This window comes from Lipophrys pholis, assembly GCF_963383615.2.
Source record: "Lipophrys pholis genome assembly, chromosome: 9".
NCBI classification, from domain to species: Eukaryota; Metazoa; Chordata; class Actinopteri; order Blenniiformes; family Blenniidae; genus Lipophrys; species Lipophrys pholis.
The window spans coordinates 4,875,738-4,898,939 of NC_137639.1; the positions used below are offsets into that span (position 1 = coordinate 4,875,738).

General features: G+C 41.3%; 2 protein-coding genes across 3 annotated transcripts in view; one reads left to right on the top strand and one right to left on the bottom strand.

Moving 5' to 3' along the window:
* On the top strand, positions 1 to 4,447 carry LOC308114720 (transmembrane protein 42-like). The gene is made up of 3 exons (XM_080471823.1): positions 1 to 242; positions 3,135 to 3,281; positions 3,379 to 4,447. The coding sequence occupies exons 1-3, from the start codon at positions 84 to 86 to the stop codon at positions 3,517 to 3,519; spliced, it is 447 nt and encodes a 148-aa protein (XP_080327949.1). The 5' UTR covers positions 1 to 83; the 3' UTR covers positions 3,520 to 4,447.
* The window catches only part of LOC308114718 (palmitoyltransferase ZDHHC3-A-like), a 24,626-nt gene continuing 5,557 nt past the window's right edge, over positions 4,134 to 23,202 (bottom strand). For both annotated transcript variants that reach the window (XM_080471817.1, XM_080471818.1), the window contains exons 4-7: positions 21,270 to 21,366; positions 19,895 to 19,976; positions 16,693 to 16,823; positions 4,134 to 5,260 (exon numbers count right to left, since the gene is read on the bottom strand). In XM_080471817.1, the coding sequence (XP_080327943.1) occupies positions 5,054 to 5,260; positions 16,693 to 16,823; positions 19,895 to 19,976; positions 21,270 to 21,366 (517 nt within the window). In that variant the 3' untranslated portion in view covers positions 4,134 to 5,053. The remainder of the gene's footprint in view (positions 5,261 to 16,692; positions 16,824 to 19,894; positions 19,977 to 21,269; positions 21,367 to 23,202) is intronic.

The window sequence follows — 23,202 nt, forward strand, 5'->3', positions numbered from 1 at the left end:
GCTGTGCAGCAGTGAAACGCGTCCGTGCTGTCAGTGAATATTTACTTCCTGGTGCGTGAGACCCCGAGCGCTGCAGTTCAGGGATGTTTTCGGGCTCCGTTCACGCGCTGTTTGCGGGTTTCGTGGCTTCTGTCGCCTCCGTGTGCGCGAAACTGACCGTGGGAGCGAATTACGTCACACAGCTGTGTGAGTCCGGACTGAGACACACACACACCGGAGGAGAGGCGACAGCCTGCGACTGGGTGAACACACACACACACACACACACACACACACACACACACACACACACACACACACACACACACACACACACACACACACACACCAACCAACCTGAGTCTCAGTGTGAAAATAAAACTTTGCCTTTTTGTTTTATCAACTATTTTTTTTTCTCCTCAGTGCTTCTTCAAAGCACTCTTCATCACTGCCTCACTCTTCATCACTGCTACACTCTTCATCACTCTGCTTCATCTCTTCATCACTGCTACACTCTTCATCACTCTGCTTCATCTCTTCATCACTGCCTCACTCTTCATCACTCTGCTTCATCACTTTGCTTCACTTCATCACCCTTCATCACTGCGTCACTCTTCATCACTCTGCTTCACTCCATCACTCTTCATCACTCTGCTTTATCTCTTCATCACTTTGCTTCACTCTTCATCACTATGTCATCACTCTTCATCATCACTCTGCTTCACTGTGTCACTCTTTATCACTTCTTCATCACTCTGCTTCACTGCGTCACTCTTCATCACTCTGCTTCACTCTATCACTGCTTCATCACTCTTCATTACTCTGCTTCACTCCATCACTGCTTCATCACTCTTCATTACTCTGCTTCACTCCATCACTGCTTCATCACTCTGCTTCACTCCATCACTGCTTCATCACTCTTCATTACTCTGCTTCACTTCATCACTGCTTCACTCTTCATCATCACTCTGCTTCACAGTGTCACTCTTTATCACTTCTTCATCACTCTGCTTCACTACTTCATCACTCTGCTTCACTCATCACTGCTTCACTCTGCTTCAGTCTGTTTCACTCTTGTTTGTCAAGAAGTTAAAAAAACAAAACTTTACTTAAACACGTTTGGTTTAGGTAATTTAAGATTAGTAATCTGACCTTCTCATGTGTTCTTTTATAGTTTTTCTTAAATTGAATGTGTAATTTAATTGTTTTGATGATTTAAAGACACATTCATCAGAAAATGGGCTTAAAAAAAACCCTCCATATTGCTTCAGAACCAGCCTGTGTTGTCCAGGTTAAAAAAACCTAATTAAGTAAATAAAAGGCGAAGAGCCCTTTTAACAGCAGGTGGCGCCATTGTGACAGAGCTGCACCTGACAGCGAAGGAACAGAGAGAGTTTTTCAACATTTGTCTTCACGAGCCTCGTGACGTGAAGAAGATCATTGAGCTTCACGCTTCTAACGCGCTCCGATTGTTTAGCTTCGTTTACTGTAGAGAGATTAAAAGAAAATACATTCAAATAAACAACGAGAAAAACAAAATATCAACTGAAATGAAAATTAATAAAGATTAAATCAATAAATAACAAAAATGGCGATTAGGAGAAAAATCTCTTAAAATCAACGAAATAATAAAATAAACATTTAATAAAAAAAAATTGACTAATTAAATGAATAAATAACTAAAATAAAATAAATAGCTGAACTAATAAAATAAAAAATGCAAAATAATAGAGATCTAAATAAAACTAATAAATAAAATAATAAAAGAGCCCAAAATTTTTTTTTATTATTTAAATCAGTGAATTAAATTTAAGTGAAAAATTAAAGAAGAAAAAAAGAACCTTCAACTCATCCTTGAAGTACTAAAAAAGATACTCAATGATTTAAGATACCTGATAATACTATATTCAAACTCTTTTTTAGTAATTCATTTCAAACATGACATTTCATTTATGTGTAATAATATACTCATGTACACACGTCACACATACATGTATGCAAACCCTTTAATGATCATAGTAATAATTTTAAAGTTATATTTAGATAACTATATATAAACTGTATGTATAAATATGTCTTAAAGAGGAAGGAAGAAGTAAAAGTTTGGATGTTAAACGTCTATAAAAGCATTAAGTCTTTTCATAAGTGACTCAACAGGCTTTATTAATCCTTAAATTAGTTTAAAACCTCAATAAAGGGAGGATGAATATAATTCCTCTTCCATACAGTTTTTTTTTCTTTTTTTAGATTAAATCTTTAATTAAAGCTTCACATCAGGATGGAGTTATAATCTAGACGAAGCTGATGAGATGTGAGGAATACGTTTATTTAAACAATGTTTTTATGTTGTTTTACTTTGGTATTTGTGCCGTTTTCTCCTCATTGGACTTGTTTTTCTTCAGATCTCCATCGGGACGCCAACAAATAATAAAGTCTCACCAACTAAAAATATCCACGCTTCAAACAGGAAATGTATTTTTCCCCCTCAGTCGTTATTAAAAGCAGCACTTTGACACTTTGAGGGCATTTTTCTGTTTTTATCTCTTCTGTTGTAGATCGAGACCGAAGGAAGCTTAATTTTCCAATAGAAGCCTCTGGAGGCTGGACAGTTTCACGAATCTCTCCGTTTGCTTCTGTTTAACTATTCATCGGGCAAAAGTGTTCAAATAAATGTGGAACCTTCTTCCTGGATCAATAGAAGCAACAAAAATGACATGAATAAATGATATTTAGACGTGTTGGACTGGAGCAGGAGCTTCATGAGAACCCTCCGCCAATAAAGAGATCGTCTGACCTTTTACCATATCTATCAACACTCTAGTTTAGCTTACATTTACGAAAAATGAAAACTCAGAATTATTCCACATTGGCGGTCAGAGGTTCATACGACTGGTCAGATGTTTTCAAAAACAAATTCATGAAGGAAATTCTCAATACTGGGTGAAGTTTTTTTTGTTTATCAATGGAAAAAAAAAAAGTTTTTTTAAATCTCTCTCTCTCTCTCGGTCGCTCTCTCTCGCTCTCTCTCTCTCTCTCGTCTCTCTCTCTCTCTCTCTCTCTCTCTCTCTCTCTCTCTCTCTCTCTCTCTCTTCTCTCTCTCTCTCGTCTCTCTCTCTCTCTCTCTCTCTTCCCCCCCCCCCCCCCCCCCCCCCCAGCTGCACCTCCCGCTCCGCCTGCTGTGCGCCGGCCTCCTGCTGACCTGTAACACCGTCATGTGGACGTTCTTCTCCAAAGCTCTGCGGCTCTGTTCGTCCTCCGCCCGAGCCACCGTCACCACCACGGCCTCCAACTTCCTGTGCTCGGTGAGAACCGCCGCCGCCGCTCTATGGAGGGACGAGTCTGATCAGGAGCTCAACACTGTCTGTGTGTGTGTGTGTGTGTGTGTGTGTGTGTGTGCAGGCCGTGCTGGGCAGGCTGCTGTTCGGAGAGACCCACGATGCTCTGTGGTGGGCCGGCATCTCGCTCACCCTGTGTGGACTGCTGCTGCTGCACGGGTCCACAGCTCAGACCCCCCCGCAGGACCACCACAAGGACGAGTGACACTGGTCAGACCACCAGAGACCACCTCAGACCACCAGAGACCACCTGCACTCACCAAAGCACTTTCCGTTTACATGACAACGGAGCTCGGAGTCACTGAAAACACAACTTTTTGTAAACAGCTTCCGAGGTGGAACTTTGTGAAAACGCTCCGACTCCGCCCCGAGTCGATCCGGGCCTGGATCGGCTCCAGAAAGCAGAATCGGTTAAAACTCCCAGCGGGAGGTTTTCTCCCGTTCAGCGCTGGGCTAGCTTGATGCCAAGCTAACATTCCGCTGGACGGACGTCTTCCTGTTTTCCTAGATGTGACGCACCTTTACTACATTTTCATTCTGTGTAAGTTGAGATGTAAAGTTTTAATGATTGAGGCCTTTAGCATAATTAGCATGAAGCTAATTATGTTATATTTCCAGTTGAATGTGGGCCTGAACTTTCTATCTCATATACTGTCAATTTTTCAGTTTAAACATGAATGTAAAACACTAACATGAAGTATTTGTGGAGGTCTCGCAGTGGGAAGATGAAAACAAATCAAAAGTATCGTGAAGGAAAGAAGCTCTTACCGTAGAACTTCATGGCAGAATGTTAAAAAAAGAAAACTGACCAGGAAGTTTATGTCAAATACATTTTTAAGGAGTTTTCTGCTCAGGAAAGTGTTTATTACTGGAGGTAGAAATGAAGTCACACACACAGGTCAAACCAGTGGTCCCGTTTAATCCAGTTTTAATCTGGGAAGATTTATAATAGAGATTAGGAAATTCACTGAAAGTGTTCGGGGGGAAAATAAAAGGTAGAAAAATTAACATGATTCAAGAACGCCCAAAATAAATCCCCAAAAACTTTGCATAATAAATCCCGATTGCAGTATACTCTTCATAAAGGTTTATAGAAATTACATACAAGACAGTAAAGGTTCATATTTCATGTTATAAAGTTTCTCATATCCGTGTTTAATTTTTACAATATTGGGTTTTAGAAAATAGATTTTAGCCGTGAATTAATATGAAAATCTAACGTGGAGGAAGTTTTATCACTAAGATACTCCATCTATATTTTCTAGTGACGTTAAGACTGGAAGAGAAACTCACAGCTTCAGAACTGTTCAGGCCGTCATGATTTAAGAGCAGTAACATCACTGATCATGTTCCTCAGTGAAACTTTTAATACTATTTCAGTTAATTTATGTTAAAATGTGATTCTGATCCGGCTAATTTTTTTTAATTCAGCAGCATTTTTCTTCCATAAAACCTCAACATGTTTCAAAAGTCCGGCAGGAGATTAATTGTAAGGGGAGGGATTAAAAAAAAAAACTGGTTAGATAAGGCACAAGGAGGGTTCATGTCTGAAAGTTTCTCTGGCCTCCCACACACTTTGGTGGGATTTGAACCGTGGTCCTCGAAGTGAACGGTAACAAAGACGTGGTAAGAAAGTCTTTAGAAAAACCTGACGACTTCCACAAAGCCACAGACGTCTTTCTGTGCTGGTAGCTGCCAAGGTTACCCGAACATCCCCTCCCCCCGCCACCGGGGGGGCGCTAGTTGAGCGGGATCTCGATGACGTCCTCCTCGATGATGTCCCCCTGGGGGACGCTGACGTGCTCCGGGGGGCTCCTGCTGCAGCTGAGCCCCGAGAAGGGGCTGCACCAGGTCAGGGAGAAGGGCCCGCCGAACGCCGCCTGCATGGCCTCCCAGCAGGGAACCTTCCCCCACCTCCCCGTCTCCCCCTTCAGGCGCTCGATCCCCTGCAGAGGACACAGCAGTCAGACCCTCAGAACCGCCGCACAACAAACAGTCAGAACCACACGACGGCATGCATCAACCACAAGAACGCTGGGTGGATGAATGTGGCGGCGGCGACACTGAACGCTTCGCTTTCTGGGGCAGAGTGAAGGATTCAGATCTGACGTCTGGAAACTTCACCTGCAAACGAGGAAATACAGTTTAACTGGAGACAAAACATGTTTCACTCCGCCAATAAAGAGATCGTCTGACCTTTTACCATATCTATCAACACTCTAGTTTAGCTTACATTTACGAAAAATGAAGTTATAGCTGTTTTAGCGCTTTCAGCCATTTTTTTTCTTTTAGCCACGAAAGCATTTCAGCCGCTAAAGTGATTTTAGCCACTATAGCTGTTTTAGCGCTTTCAGCTACTTTTAGGACCAAATCATTAAGCTGGAGACACAAAACATGTTTCACTCCATAAATATAGATAACACACAGAGAGCACATTTTAGCCACGGAAGCCACGAGAGCCATTTCAGCCACTATAGCATTTTAGCCACTATAGCATTTTAGCCGCTACAGCTCTTTTAGCTCTTTTTCTTGGCAGTGTCAGTTGTTTTATTATTTTTTTCTTTTTTTTTTTAACTGTTTGAACGCACAAGAGCCAATTCAGCTTGTTTGTTTTCAAACATTTTCTTTCTTTAGATTTGTATATTTTTACCTGTTACAGTTGTTTCAGCATGTAAAGCCATCTCAGCTATTATTAGGCTATTTTAGCCATATAGGGCTTCAGGTACGTCCGATTTGCCCCTCCTAACTCCTTAACTATGGACATTGGTCTTAGGAGGCTTCCTAAAGGAGTTAGTGGAAGTTGATCACGTTAGTGTGGCAGTCGGACAGCACTTTCACTTAGTGACGTCATAATAATCCGACGGCGGAGCAAGTTAGTGACGTCCGCCATGTTGGGGGAAAGAACAATAAGTTTCTGAAAATGGACTACAAAAAGAGTATTTGGGTTTTAGATGATTTAAAGTTGTTCAAGGCAGATTATTGCTTTGGTAACTTACATGATCTGCTCCTTTTTCCAACATGGTGAGTTTCCCTGAACGCTCGGATGAGCGGGTCCCTTTAAATGTTGTCGCCGCAAGGAATTGTGGGGGAACATGAGCTGGTCTCCTTTGATAAAGGAAGCATCAGTGGTTCCTAAGCTAAAGGAGGTTCTAAAGGAAACAACGAGCCTCCTTTCCTTTGCTTATTGAGAATTCAGACAGTCCTTATCATGGACGCCACACAAAACACTTCTGGGGTTCAGGAGAAGTAAATAGTTAAGGAGTTCCGAGGGACAATTTGGACGTACCCAGAGACATTGTTTTTGTTTATTGACATGTTAAGATCTGATCAATGTTTTAGTTGACAAACTACAAAATTATTATTTTACAGAGGAGTCCTGTTTGTATCCTCCAAGTGTGAGAGAAGATATAAGAGCAACATTTTTTAAAAACTGCTGAAGAGGGGCTAAAGAACTCGGGGATACAAGCCACAGATTTGTGGTTGACAATAGTATTGCAACTGGGTACTCGGGTTACCAGGTTAATAACATTTTATAACTACATAAGAATTCCATAAAACATCTTTGAAATGACCTCATGACAAATATTTCCTCACATTATGGTATATATATATATATTTTTTTTTAGACCATTTGAAGACGACAATGCTAATTTGACTTGTGACACCACCTTGTGTTACAAAGTGGTACTGCAAGACTGAATGTGGAGTGACAAACTTTTTTTTGCCCGCCCACATTAAATCATATTGTACCTTGAATTAAAATAGATACTTTCACTGTATAATTATATATTTGGATCATTTGTATGTTTTGGGATTATTTAATTTTGGAAAATATCATGGGCACAACCCAAATCCAGAGCTTTTCTTGCCCATCCCACAAATGCAAGTTACGTATAGATATACATAATAGATCGGCATTTAAAAAGGAAATAAACAGGCTTTTTAGTGAATGTTTTCCTTCAGCTTGAATTAATTAGTTTTTCTACAAATGTGGCCAAGATGTGACAACACTTTACAAAATAAATGACTTCCATGTAAGAAATAGCCACTATAGTCATTTTAGGCACGATAGCCATTTTAGCTAGTTCACCCGTTTTACGTTTTTATGCACTCAAGCTATTTTAGCTAACTTAGACATTCTAGCATTTTAGGCACTATAACCATTTAGCCGCTACTGCCATCTGAGCTAGTATAGCCATTTTAGCCACTAAAGCAATTTCAGCATTCTAGGCAATATAGACATTTTAGCTATGATAGCCACTTAGCCACTATAGCCATTAAAACAATAAACACAGGAAATGACTTCCATGCAAAAAGAAATGAGCTAAAAAAAAACATGCATGAGGTTAAAACTAATTCATTCACCAAGTTTGCTTAAAAATGAATAAATTCACAGACAGAAGTGAGAGCGGAAGTGATAAGCTTGATGGGATAGCTAACGTGACCTCTGCAGCAAGCTTACCTCCGACAGGTTTCTAAAAAGCTGTCTGCTTCAGAGAGCTTTCCAGTAATCAACCAAAGTGGAAAAACAAAGGTGGAATGAGGGGACGCTGCATGGGGGATAGGCTGAGCTCAGAGAGGAGGCAGGAGGAGGATGGAGGGAGGTAGTGAAGGGCTGAGTGCAGGGAAACACACCTTCTGCACCATCAGTGGAAATTAAACACATTTAGACACAAAAGAAGGTTCACAACCCCCCCCACCCCCACCCCCCACCCCAACACCCCCTGAAAAAGCAAGCAAAGACAGTTCCTGCATTGCAGCTGAGAAGTTGTTGTTTTTTTCTTTTAATCTTTGTGCATGTGCTGAAATATCGTCGGAAGATTTAAAAAGAATTCTGTAAAAATAAAATAAAAAATAAAAATCATTGTTGTCATACCAGCAGTGCTTCACGTACACAAGCTTCAGTTTATCCATGCATTCAGAGAAAAACACACAGGAATCATGTAAACACAAGAAGAAGAAAATAAAGACAAAAGTACCAGTTCTTCTGTATCTGTGGTACTTGTGTGAACAGTGACGGTGAAAACTTTAAAATAACCATATTTTCTGGACTAAAAGTCACATCTGAAGACAAAAAGGTTTTTGAAATGTATATTTTGCTATATAATGACCTCTTTATACGACGTTTTTCAGGTGAACACACAAAACTTTCTTTGTGTTTTGGGTGTCAACCCGACAGAGTTACTGACAGAACTTTTTGAGAAAGCTCCGACTCCTTCTCCGTGAAAAACGGGATAAAACATAACTTTTTTAAAACACTGACTCGTCTCCGCAGAACTTTTGTGAAATGCTGCTACTGCGCGCCATGGCTGTAGTAAATACTTCTTCTGCACATGCTCGCTAGGACAATAAGAAAACTGGTAGTTTCCAGATATGTCATGACTCCCAGTCCATCTTCTCCCGGGACTTTATAGTTTTCTAGTCGACAGTCATCGTAAATAACAAGCCAACTTCATCGTCTGTCCACGAGGATGTACTCTGTTCTCTGCAGGGATGTGTGTGTGTGGTTTTCATTACTGAAACAACCAACAGCACCCACTAGTGGCCCAACAAGAACGCTACATCATTTTCAGAATTCCTGCTGCTTTTCGGGGAAACGGACGCGGTTTACAAAACGTTTCCACTTCAAACGCGAAACCTTTCTGAAATGAAAACATGCATTTTCACCTGAAACGTTTTGTGAACGTGGCCTCAGTTGTTTCTTATTAGGAGTTTCATGATCAGCCAAACTATTAAAAAAAAAAAAAAAAGTGTGACTTGTACTCCAGAAAATACGGTACTTTTTGTCCACAGAAGTTTCCCTTTGACAACTTTTGGTTCCAGCATGTATCAGAGAGGAATCAGGCTCAACGTGGCGCCAATAAAGACACTTTCAACACACGATTACTCTGCATGGTCTTTACTTTTTGGTCTGTTGAGTTGTTTATCCAAGCAGAGTCCATCACAACACATGAATCAGTCCACAGTGTGGGTCACTTTTAGACCAATTCTTCTCTGGAGTACCTGGAAAAAAAAACCCACGCAAGCACAGGAAGAACATGCCACATCTCTACAAAATAAGGCTCCCGATCCAGCAGCGCTAACCGTGAACTCACCGTGTGTCCGCCAGAATAAAATCTCCCGTTTGAACAATGTTTTTTAGGATATTTGAACATAACAGACCAAAAAGTTACGATATAAAAAAAAAAAATCCCTCCAAGAAACAAATCAAACAAAACATTTCAACATGAAATGACAAACTGGCTCAGAGACTTTGACTCGATCAGGATTTCTCTTTCGTTGCCGCATCTTTAAGCTAAAGACGCTAAAGCTAGCCGGTCTAGTTTAGATGGAAAGTTTAAACACATTTTAGTTTGTTCGGATCTTTTTGACCATTTCAGCATATCTTGTAGGAGGATGAGAGTCACTGCATAGAGCAGTGTTTGGTAACATGATACCATGTTCAGTACCATGGTCAGGGTTACTGTACTGCCAGCGCGTTAAGTAACTTAATGACTGAAGTTGAAAACGGCTGAGGAGCTGCTGTCTCTCTTACTTTGGTCTCAGTGGTTACTGTTTCACACAACTCCTGTTTGCTGGAGGGAGAAGCGCTTCATTAAGGCCCCGTATACGTGACAACATTTCTAAGTGAAAGTATTTGGGGGGTTGGTTTTTGCACGACAATGGTGCTTCGGAGCCACTAAAGACGCAAGCTTTAGAAAAGACTCTGACTCTGTCTCCGTGGTAACGGGACAAACTGCAACTTTTTGGAAATGCTTCGACGGTCTCCGTGGTAACGGGGGGGGGGGGAAGCACAACTTTTGTGAAACGCTGCTACTGCACATGCACACTATGGCCATGGTAACTAGTTGTTCTGCACATGCTCAGTAGCATTCCACACTCCAGAGTGTCACGACTCTCAGTCCATATTCTCCTGGACTTGGTAGTTTTAGACCAACTCGGTCGTCTGTCCACGAGAATGTCCGTGTTCTCCCATTGTTAATATCTACAGCGTGTTGTTCTCTGCGGGTTTGTGTGTGGTTTCATTACGAAAACAACAAACAGCACCAACTCGTGGCCAAACAGACTAACTACATCGTTTTCAGAGTTTCTGCCATTGCTGTGTAAACGGACATCGTTTAAAAAAAATTGCAGTGGAAAGCAAAAACTGTTCTTAAACGAAAGAGCAAAATCGATACCTATTCACTTGAAACGTTGTCGTGTAAACGGCGCCTGGTGCTGAACCTGATGGAAGAGACATGGACTTCAGCTCTTTAATGACTCTAAAGACTCACGCTGTCCGCGAGATTCTTGTTCAATAATCCTTTTTCTGTCTAGAGCAGAGTTTATGAATTACACCATCTCCACCTGGCAGGTCCTTCAGAGAGGTATTTAAAATGATGAATGCTCTGTGTAGTTCCTATTGATGTATGCTTGGTAACCAGAGGAACACTAACACTATATTACACTGGTAGCTGTTGTTTTTCTGTTGTTTTTGGTCAGTTTATGTGGATTTTTGTACTTCAGACTTCTGCCCTGTTCAATTCAAACCTAATCACACCAATTCCATGAATTATTTGCACTTTTCCTCATCCTTCGTTGCACTTTAGTCTTTTGTGACTTGTAGAATTTACATGTTTGAGATGTATTGTGCAGCCCTAAGAGTAATAACTCCACTACTTTTTTAATAGATTTACTGTGACTGTCATAACATGAGCGAGTTTTTCTTCCAGTGGTCTAAACAACATTAAGTGACCAACACAGATGCAGACTGCATGAGGAAGTGAGCAGAGGAATAAACCTGATCACTGAACAATGAGAGGGTATGATTCCTGATTATTCTTCTGCTGCTTACAAATGATTCGCTTCGCTTCTTGTGAGACTTAACTTCCCGGTTATTCCAACTCAAACTCCGTCCTATGCACCAGCGATCTCAGGCTCTGATTTTGGCACCATGTTTTTTTGTTTTGTTTTGTTTTAAGGGTGGACCTGAGCATGGACGTGTCTGCAGACATTACCACCAGACAATCCATTTCAAAGGTGGATTTTGTCCATGTAAAGAAAACAAAAGTGACTTGTTAGAGAGGGAGGATATAAAGGGTCAGTTCACTTCCTTTACAAAATAAAACATTCTCCATGTATCTCCTGCTTTCCCTGGTGATTTCATCCAAATACTTCTGAACCATTTTTCTTATGGGTTATTTAGGAGAAAAGTACACCTTTCTGTAGCTTCTGTAACTTTTTGTAAATGTATGTGAAGTGACCCTTTAGGACAGGGGTGTCAAACATGAGGCCTGTGGGCCAAAACCGGTCCGCAAAAGGCTCCAATCCGTCAAACCACCAAGAAAATTGTAAAAATCCCAAAGAAAACATAGTTTTTTTAAAAATTAATTTTAAGAGAAGTGACACAGCACAAGTGAGACCCGAGCTGAGTCGTCAGCGATGCTGCAGTGAAAGCTGGCAAACAGAATTAGCCTCAAAGCCAGTTTGTAAAAACACCCATAATGCAACAGCCATAGGAGACGTTTATTTTTTGGCCTTTCAATGTATTCTGGACCAGGAGGTCTTGTTAAAATCGCTTGTTTTTCCCAAAATATATAGACATTTCTATCATGTATACTCGGCACCACAAAAAAGAAAAACTTCAAATTGTGTAATTCAGAAGGTTACTATAGCGCTGCTTTATCAGTCTGGCCCACTCGTGTTTGACAGCCCTGCTTCAGGGAGAAATCAGGAGGAAACAGAAGAAAATGCTTCTGATACGACAAAAATAAAATAAAAACAATCATCACAGTGTTGGCAAACAGGACTCACACACTTAAGTCTTTCTTTTTCTCTGCAACTCGACTCAATCCCGGCGACAGAAAAATAAATGTAGAGCGCATGTCAGTTGGCCACACACACACACACACACACACACACACACACACACACACACACACACACACACACACACACACACACACACACACACACACACACACACACACACACACACACACACACACACACACACACACACACACACACACACACACACACACACACACACACACACACACACACACACACACACACACACACACACACACACACACACACACACACACAAAGCACATGATTAAAAAGCTGTCCATGGCTAGTGTGGGGAGGAGCGCTGTGAATGTCCTCCTCTCTCACACCACATACTGGTACGTCTCCGCCTTCCCGTGGTCAGGAGTGGAGAAGGGGCTAAACCACAATAAGGAGAAAGGGTGTCCGAATACCGCCCTCATGTTCATCCACTTAGTTTTTTTAGCCCATCTTCTCTCTTCCTTTTTCAACTGCTCTATGCCCTGGAAAACGAGAGACAACCAAACTTCAGTTGGCTTTTTTTGGGAGGGGGGGGAGGGGACTCGGCGAGTTCACAAACCAAATTCCTGATTTGCCATTCAATGGGCTCATTTTTTTATTTATTTTATTCTGTTGCCTCTCTCTCCATGTTAGAAAAGAGAAGAGTCTCCCACAATATCTGACCTGGAGTTGCAGACAAAAAGAAGTAGAAAGCAGGAAAAGGAGTTTGGTTTGGTGAGCTCCAGTCGACAGGAGACCCACAGACGACTCAGGACGAGTGGCGATTCCTTCTTCCACTGATACATGGACACATTGACCTTCGTTTTAAAAAAAGGTCTCTTTTCTACAGCTCAGGCCTCGTTTACACAACTCTTTCCACTGAAAACGCAACTTTTGGACAACGCTCCGACTCAGTTTCTTTTCGAGAAAAAGATGCGACTTCGTCTCTGTGGAAACGGGCGAAACGCAAATATTTGAAAATGCTACATCTCTATGGAAACATGGAAAAAAGGCAACTTTTCGAAAATGCTTCATCGCTGTTGAAACGGGTAAAGACACAAATTTTGAAAACCGTCAGAATTTGCCTTCAGGGAAACAGGAAAGTTTTGAAAACGATCCGACTTTCTCTCTGCGGAAATGGGAATAAACACAACTTATTGAAAAGGATCCAACTTTGTCTCAGTTTGAAATGCCAACAGTGTTTCCTCCCAGTCTCTATTTCTCCTGGACTGGGTAGTTTTATTTTGACAGTCACGTAATAACAATTCAACTTGGTCAGTCCGCTCAGTGGAATGTCCGTGTTCTCCCGTTGTTAAAGTTTACAGCTTGTTGTTCTCCGGGCCCGTGGGTGTGGTTTCATTACAAAAGCAACTGACAGCGCCAACTCCTGACCCAACATGCTAACTATGTTTTCAGCGTTGGACGATTCCATGTACGGACTTTGTTTTCCAAAACATTTCCATGTAAATGCAAAACTTTCTTGCAATAAAAATGGAAAAAAACAATAGATTTTCACTTGAAAGGTTGTTGTGTAAACAGGGCCGGAATTTAAAAAAGAAAAAAGAAAGACCCCAAACTGGTCACTTTCTGTTTGAACCGACAAATTAAAACACTGAAAAACGGCTTTTATTGGCAAAAACTGCAATAAATGCAGCCAAACATGAACATTAAAGGAGCAGTGCAGTGACACAATGGGTGTGGAGGTTTGCATGTTTTTAACAATTTATCAGGTTTATTTTTGACTTATCGTAGCTTCATTTCATTCCTTTCATCCGACCGTCTGGCACTTTGAATTTCATTATAAACCAAACAAAAGATTCTATTCTATCCTGGGTTAGCTGCCTTATTGGTGTCTGCATCACTCAGTTAGTTTTTAATGAGTCCAAACCCAGAGTGGAGCTTCAGATCCAGAGGTTCTTCATGTGAAAATGACTTTAACGTCCGTGGAAAGCAAATGTGGAAGTTTGCTTCCAAGTTTGTCTCTTGAGGTATATTATGTATAAGAGTGATTTGAAGCATTGGCTCTCAAGCTTTTTAAAGCATGTCCAGCTCCCCAAATACCACCATGACATCCAGCAGGTAGTATCTGTAAATACACTGTATTGACATGTAAATACTGATATTTACTTATTTAAACTCAATTGTAATAATTAAATGACCGCCTGTGCAGCGCAACCCTGTTCAGGATCTCCCAGTCAGATGAACAAAGTATTTAAATTCACACAATTCAAAATGTACTCCTAATCAGAGGGTTACTGAAACATACCGACAGCCACACTGGACAAAGTAGCAGAAGCACCTTTGAGCTTTGACCTCCTTCTCTCTTGAATACAGAGAACAACTGTTATTTCTAAAAACTATAGCAAAGATAAAACTTATTTTAAATGTAATGATTTGGATTTTTTTTTTGTATTAAATAACAGTAGATGAATCAACAGCTTGAGAATGAGTAGCTGAGTTTCACACGGTCACTTCATTGAAGTGGATTAATCCCATGATGCTTTGCACTGTGAGGTTTGGGTTGCCAGATTGGGACCAAGGGGGCTTGCTTTGGAGACGTTGCACTGACGCCGCATTTTGAAAGGACAAGTACCGATACCGAGTGCCGATACGAGTATTAGATACTGGGGACGCACCGATGCCGATACCAGTGTCGAATATCAGGTTGAATACGTCACGGAGTTCTCGTAGAAGCTCCCCGATACAACCCTATGAGTATTATGTGACGCCGTCCGTCTGCATCCCTGATTTAAACACAAGTTTCTACAGAACTTGGGATTTGTGGTGGTTTTCATTGAGTCGTTGGTTTTATCTTCGATCAAGCAGCCGTGTGCACGCCCAACTTCACCCGGAGGTGCTCAGTACGGCTTTTCTTCACTACACCATTAAAACTTTTTGTGTTTCTTTCCGAAGAAAAACACCAAGAAAACATTATTTTGTTCAGTATTTTGTTGCAGCAGCATCGTCTCCTGAATAATCCTCCCTTTTCCTCCAAACTATTGTGCGTGAGGCGTCACGTGATGAATTACATACAGAGACTTTATAGAAGTGTTTATATGGTATAATTGTAATCAAAATGGGGTTCAATCTGACGAGCTACTAACAGTGGAAGTTGTTGTTGTGTACAGTTATTTGTATGTGTATCAGTGAATCTGAGGTCACATTTTGTCTCTCGCCACAAATGTTCACAAATTCTTAATCACAGCTGCACGAATCCTATTCTGAAAGTCTCCGAATGAAAACCTGACACGCTCATGTTGCTGCAGTTCATTTGGTGGAAAACATATTTGTGCATCTGCATCAAATGAACACGTTGTGGACAAAATCTGAATGTACGCACATGGAATCCGTGATTCGTGGGGAAGATTCGAGCAGTCGTAGTTATCGATTTGTATTCCCGTTTTGAAAAGAACACAAATACTTTGGTGAGAAATTATTTTACATACAGTGAACATTTAGTGCAGATTTGGACACATTCAAATCGTGTCCACAGCTTCACATTCAGGTGGACAAATATGTTTAGCACCAAATAAAGTGCAACGACAGGAGCAACAATGTGAGTGTCAGTGTCTTTAATCTGAGACTTGTAAAAGAGAAAGAAAAAGATTGTACACCTGTAATGAAGAGTTTGTGAATGTGTCAGTGTTGTATTGTGTTTGTGGAGAAAAAAAACAAAAAGTCCACAACTCAGAGTATGTGACCTCAGATTTACTGATACATACTCCGATGACTGTACACGGCTACAACTTCCTCTGTTACAGCAGCTCAAAACCTTTTTCACCAATAAAACCTTCATATTCCTGCCCCCAGCTGCTCAGGTTGTGTCCGGACGGCCAAAATGTCATCACTTGACGCGGTGGAGCGACTCGGGAAAGGAGCAGCTCAATTCTTTAGCGAAGACTCTGCTGGGATCTGGAGTTGAATTTAAAGCTCTCATCAAGAGATTTGCAGTGATTAAACAATAGTTTTCTGCCTCAATATCCCGACTGAGGTCTGCTGTACACAGATCAACTCTCAGCAGTGTGTTTACCACCGAGGCCACAGCGCCACATCGATAACTGAGGAGCCATACAAGAGTTCTAAAGCATGTATTGCTCATGTTGTGTGTGAAAACAAAAGGATTTCCCAGATTGTTCAATGGAAAATCAGTCAGAGTTGGTGCAAGAAATCACAATTTTTATTTATATTTTTTAACAGTTTATCAATGTGTTGCTGAAATGCTCCCCAAGTGGTGAAAGCTGACTTGTCTAAAAGTGTTTGGTATATATCTGATGGCTGGCTGTGGATGGAAAACACTGGGAACTATCTTTAAATGAAGTAGATTTAAGAAGAAACTACAGAAATGAGCAGTTTTCTTCCACTTTGGTCACAGAATTCACACATTCACCCTTTAAGGCACTTGAGGTTTGATTCATTTAGAATGTTCTACATGAGGTGCGACTTGTCAGTTAATGTTTTGAATCACAACTGGAGGGTTAAAGATGTTCATGTTGGAAAAGGCAGCAGCAGTGAGGAGGAGGAGGAGGAGGGGGAGGAGGAGGAGGAGGTCACTACGAGGCTCACTTACGGTCTCGTCCGTACAGATGGAGTGGACCTGGGTGCCGAACATCACAGAGGTGAAGATGAGGAAGAGGAGGCCCTCAAAGCACAGGAGGATGAGGAGGATGACTGTAGCTGGAGGAGAGAAGGAGCTGCACTCTGAGGGGGGTGGGGGGGGGGGGGGGGGGTGAGAGGGAGAAGAAGAGGTTTCTGTGAGGAGCTGTTGATCTCTACTGGGGAAACAGGAAGCGAATGATCCGTCATCTTCACCACAAACACACATTTCAACGGTCACACCACAACGCTGCCAGTGAAAACACATCGTTTAGACAATGATGTCCGTTTACATGGCAACGGCAAAAACCCGAAGGACCATGTAGTTAGCAAGTCAGGCTACGACTTGGTGCTATTTGTTTGTTTTTCTGTAATGAAACCACACTGACGTGCAGAGAGCAAAACACTACAAACACCCAAACTACCGAGTCCCAGGAGAACCTGGACACTCTGGAGGCCGCCATCCTTGTTATTGTCATCCACTACTCACACATGTGCAGAAAGAAGGTCTAAGGTACAGATACATCTAAAAAATTTGAATGAAATGGAAAAGTTCAATATTTTGTGCCACTCATGTCAGAAAGTGAATTTTAATGTTATTGCTCATGTTAAAAATAATGTTACCAATTTTAGTGTAGGTTTATTTATAATGTGTATTGTAATGTGTTCCTGCTCGTTGCGTTGTTTGTATAATGTATTGCATAAGGTTTTTAGTATTCTGTATGACTTTTATGGAAGCAGGTGATACATTTTAATGGTTATTACTAATGTTACTAATTTTTACTGTAGGCTATATTTGTAAAAAGCATTATAATGTCATGTTCCTGCCCGGGGACTGCAGATGGAAACTAGCCACGGCTAAATCTGGTACAAAGCATCTTTTCTTCAAGATGAATGTTTTTTGTACATGGTCCCTGAAAAATAAACAAATATTCTATAGATTGATTACACAGTTAATATTTCAAGCCTTTAATGACTGAAATTTGTGGATTGTGGCTCACGGATAACAAAAACCCCAAATTTACTGTCTCAGATATAAGAATATCACGCAAGATCCATAAAAATAAAAAGGATATTTTCAACAGAAATGTCAACATTCTGAAAAGTTTGTTAATTTCAATACACTCAGTACTTAGTTGAGCCTCCTTTTGCATGAAGGACGAGTACGAGGACTAACCTTCAACTGGTTGATACTGAGTACCGAGTCGATCTATTAATACTTCACACGAATACGTCCGATACACAAAGGTTATAATGTTACTGCGGACCACCTCCACACAGCATCTGTGTTGATGTTACTACTGCCTCTACAGTACACTTGGTGTACTGCGCTCTGTCGACTGTAGTTCATCGTGCTGCCACTCGCTCCAGGTTCCTGTTGATGAGTGTATCAGTCAGACTTTAATCCTGTTTAGCGTGTAGCATCGCTGGTGTTTGAGCCCCAAAGCTCTTTAGCATGTAGCATGTAGCATCAAACCCTCCTGATCCACTGAGCGGTTAAACTAATTAGCCACATCGGGCTAACCCTGCTGGTCCAAACAGCTCTGCTGTTTACGTTGCTGGTGTTGAACAAACGATCTTTTGTCGCCTCTTGAAATTTACGAGAACATAATTTACAGTCTGCGTTTATTTTAAAGAATCTCCAAACCGCTGAGATCAATAGAGCGTCCTCTCGTCTCCCCGCATGACGATGCCTGATACTCGCCGGATGGTATTTGGGATCTTTTATGAGTACGAGTACCCTGTGCAGTATCGGACCCGATACCAGACACTGGTTTATAAATGCCAGCCATTTAAAAGTAAGCTGTACCCTGATCCTGCCAGCGGGATTGGGATTTCTGTGGGTTAAGAGAAAATGCAATTTTAAAATCCAGACATTTCAAACAACCTGGAAGACTTTTTGAGTTTTAATGAAGGTGTGAGCAGTAATGTAGAGCGTCTTCTCTCTACAGAGGCTGTCTGCGTTTTAAGTTCCAGCTTGTTACGCAGTGGTTTGCTGACGACAGAACAAGATATGAGGATGAAATAAAATCCAGGCACCGCTATAAATTATTGTATATCTAATGTGGTTTTAGCTTGACTGAGCACCGTGTGATCTTAGATGGAATGTAAATGTAGCGCTCAAAGTGGACGCGGTGACTCAAACACCGTAATGAAAAAGTAATTACAGTCTGAGACGCAGTGGATTAGTATTCCAAAGACAAAAGCTACTGCTATGAAGTGATGGAGGATTACAACCCAGCTCCACATCCATGTGTTGGAAGTTCTCTGGTTTCTGTGCATTACAGCAGATATTAAAATACCTCCAACGCGAGAAGAAATTAACATGAATGCAACACTTTTCCGTTATTGCATCAGGATACGAAGGCTGAATCTAATCATGAATGCAGTCAAACACTTTGAGTTTTATGCCAACAGCTCAGAATAACCAAGGAAACGGCTCATTAAAGCTCATTCACCACAAACAGCTCGGCTTGGAGTCAGGTGGGATCGATCGGAAAAAAACTACAAACACATGGAACTCCAATATTTTCTGTTAGTGGTGCAAAAAATGTGACTGCATCTTCAATATTATTGAGTATAGTATAGTATACCATATGAGATGGTTTTTACTGAATCTATTTTGAACAAACATAAGACATTTTTAAGTGAAAGCCAAAAACTTTTGTTGCATTTATTGGTCGGTTTACACGACAACGGTGCTCGCAGCCTCTTACACTGTAGGTTTTTCAAAATGGCTCCCACGGTCTCTATGGAAACGGGGGGGGGAAACTCAACTTTTAGAAAACGTTTGGGCTCTGTCTCCGTGTAGACAGCAGAAATACTGCTACTGCGCATGCATAACACGGCCGTGGTAAACAGTTCTTCTGCACATGTGTGAGTGGATGATGTTTGCCTTCAGAGTGTCGTGACGCCCAATCCATATTCCCCTGGGACTTTGTGGTTTTATAGTTGACAGTCACCCAAAATAGCAATCCAACAAGAAGAATGAGAACTCGGTCTGAGAGAAGAAGGCTGAAAACTGAAGTTCTTAAGATCAATCCATGGTACTGTGGTAACTGCTATTAACTCATAACAGTTTAAAATATACACACCATACATATACATATGTGATCACTTGTCTCCACAAAGGGTTAAATAAGGTTATAAAATAAGCAGGAAGCCGAAACACTCACTTGTCCAATCATCTTCAAAGCAGTAGAGGAAGTGGAAGACCACCATGGCCAGCGAGTGGAGGGAGATGAGTGCAATGTACATCTGGGTTGAAAAATAAAGACACACAGTGAGGAACAACACACATTACATACCAACTGCACGCATGGTGGTGAACTGTGCTGCATCCCACAACATAAAGTCATCACTTTAGACATCTGAAAGCCTTATTATATTCAGCACACAACATACACTCCACAGTAGATGTTACTGAAGTATTTTACCATATTAAAAGTCCCATATTATGATAAATTCACTTTCTAACAACAATATGTGTCCCCATTGCCTGGTTACGAGGCCCCACAAGTGATGGAAGTCTGTCATCGCTCTCACTTGCTTGCTCCACTTCTTAGCCAATGTGTGCTAATTCATGCGATTCAGAGATTTTCCCTTCATGATGTCATGAAGGGAAATAACCCCTTCCTCTGGCAGTGGATACTTTGTCATACTTTGACCCTGCCACAGGTAGATGAGCTCTGCCCTTGAAAAATATGAGCAGGCGCCATTTTTTTCTCCTCGCAAATGCTGCCGCAAAAATAAACATGGAGCAGACGTGGACAGATACAGCTCATTAGCATTTAAAGGTACAGACACAGAAACAGCCTTGTGGCAGAGAGGCGGAGGCAGCGCACCTGATTCACATCATCACACCTCTCTGCCCATGAAGGAGGAGCCGCCCAGAGACAAGGGGCGACAGGCTGAGGCCGTTCTCCAATAACCATACTTGTCCATACTTGTGTTCTCGTGTACCCGTGAAACGTCATCAGTGGGAGACCAAGTACTGACCCAATTCTTAGGTCAATTCTCACCGAGTACGCATGGAATACCTGGATGTATTCTCGCTCCACCCTCTTTATCAAGGATGCATCGACACCAAACCTGTGTAGGCTTGGGAAGACAAATTACCCATAATGCAAGAGATGGTGGAGGAGATCCGCACTTCCGAGGACGCCCTGCAAGTAGTTACTCATGACGTATGCGAGTACGCACTGGCGTTCTAAGAATTGGAAAACGGCCAGAGTAAACACACAAAGATACTGGAGCAGAGCCTGAAAGAGGAGCAGTGTGGTGTGTCAGTAATTAATAAAGAATGTTGATTGGAAGGTCCGTCTCCACGCCTCCGTGTGTGAACTCCAGGGTGGCAAACACGACTGCCACAAGCCTGTCCTCAATAGAACTCACTAGAGGGACTTTTAGACTGGCTGAAATTCAGGAACAAGGAAAATTTGCTCGGTGGTTTGGCAGCCAAGTTGGAGCCTCTTGCGGGCTGGTTTTGGCCCACAGGCCGTATGTTTGACACCCCTGACAGAAACCATGGTGAGGTTTTCGTAAACTTACTGTGAAAAGCACAAAGTACTTTTGGTTGTTCTCCCCGACACAGTTGTTGACCCAGGGACAGTGGTGATCCATCTTCCTGATGCAGCGTTTGCAAACACTGCAAAACAATGTGGAGGAGACAACACAGTGAGAATCAAACAATCAAACAAACAAGCAAGCAAGCAAACATTTTAACAAAGAAAATTGGAGCAAAGTGAAGAGAAACGGTGTAGTCAGGATTTGAACAATGCTTCAGAGGAGCAAACAGCCGTCTGCAGCAACTGTGGTCGTAGCGTCACTTCATGTCAAATCACACATTTCAGAGGAATTTACCGTCTTCCATGTGCTTCGTACTTTCGATGAAAACTGTTAGTGAACCCAGGAACTAGTGAGAAAAACATATAGACTGGATCTTCATGAGTTTCTGACTTGAAGGCTTGAGAAGTGGGACGATAAAATACATTCACTGGTGCTGATGTTCGGTAAATCGGCTCAACTTGATCAGATCAATATCAAATCAGCCAATCACAGATCATCTCTGAACAAACAACATGGGGGATTTTGTCAGCCAGGAAGAGGACACAAGCTATAGTTCACACAGGACCACCAGCACTGGACCACTTAGGGTCTGGGGAGTCTCAGTTTCTGTAGAATTAAAATGTAAAGACATCTTATTTTAAGAAATCTCTTTGAAGAAAAAAAAAAAAAAAAGATTGATTTTAAATTTCATTTAGGATATGGTGTAACGGGACATTCACATCATGGCCCAGAAATCTGCAGAAACCGTGTGAAGTCATCAACTCAATATGGACCAAAATCTCTGAGGAAGGTTTCCAGCTGCTTGTTAAATCTATGAAACCAAGAATTAAGTCGAAGTTGAGGGAGAGAGGCTCCAGCACGGTACGAACAAGCTCTACTTAACAAAGTCAGGAGAGTGATTATAATAACCTTTTAATCTGACATTTCAAATAAATGCAGCCATATACCTGGAAGACAAATTGAACAAATGAAAATGAATGCAGATGCATATAAAATTACCCGTATAGATTAACTTGCAATCTACTTGCCTGCAGGTACTTGATGGTGCACGAGTGCTCCAATAAACCACATTCAAGATCCCATTATGACAACGACTTCAACCTCTCAGAGGAGAAGATGTGGCGACTGTTTAATAATCCAACAATTAAAACTAGACTTGTGTCTGCTGGCAAGTCCACCCCACATGTTCCATTAAATAGATTGAGAATGCAAACAAAAATAAAGTTAGTCCATCATTTCCAACAGCAACTAAAGTCTGTTTTCTACAAGTATTTTTTCCATTACTGTTGAAAGAATAATTCAAAACCTGTTGATGGGTTGTAATACAATCTGGCAGACTTACAAATAATATGCAAAGGAAGAAGTGATTTAATTTTGGATGATATCGGGATCCTGTTCATGAAATTATGAGCGAATGTTTTTTGGTTTTTTTTAATCAGATTGAATAAACTGATTGTCTTTCTGTCAAGGTGGAAGAGGTGTATTCTGGGTACTAAATCCAGAATAAAGTATTGTGATCCATAAAATGATCCAGATATAAAATGTGACAGCTGGAAGGGGGGAACAGTTCAGCCAAGTGGAGGCTTGAACTCAACAACATTTCAAGTGAAAACGCTTTGTTTTTGTGTTTTCGTTTCAGAAGTTTGCCGTTTACACAACAACGTTTTGAAAACCATGTAGTTTCCCTGAAGGGGCACAAGCGGGCGCTGATGGTTCTTTTTTGGAATGAAATCCCACACACACGTACACAGAGAAGAAAACGCTATAAACATTAGCAATGGAGAGTACGCCGACATTTTTCTGAACGGACAACAAAGTTGGATTGATGTTGACCTTTGGCTAAGCCCCGCCCCGGACTTGGACAAACATTCGACCTGGAAACACTTGTGTTGTTTTCTGAGCTTTTTAAGTCATA

Coding starts and splice junctions, on each gene's coding strand:
- LOC308114720 (XM_080471823.1), top strand. CDS start 84: ATGTTTTCGGGCTCCGTTCACGCGCTGTTTGCGGGTTTCGTGGCTTCT. Junction 243..3,134: donor AGGCGACAGCCTGCGACTGG/GTGAACACACAC, acceptor CCCCCCCCCCAG/CTGCACCTCCCGCTCCGCCT. Junction 3,282..3,378: donor CCTCCAACTTCCTGTGCTCG/GTGAGAACCGCC, acceptor GTGTGTGTGCAG/GCCGTGCTGGGCAGGCTGCT.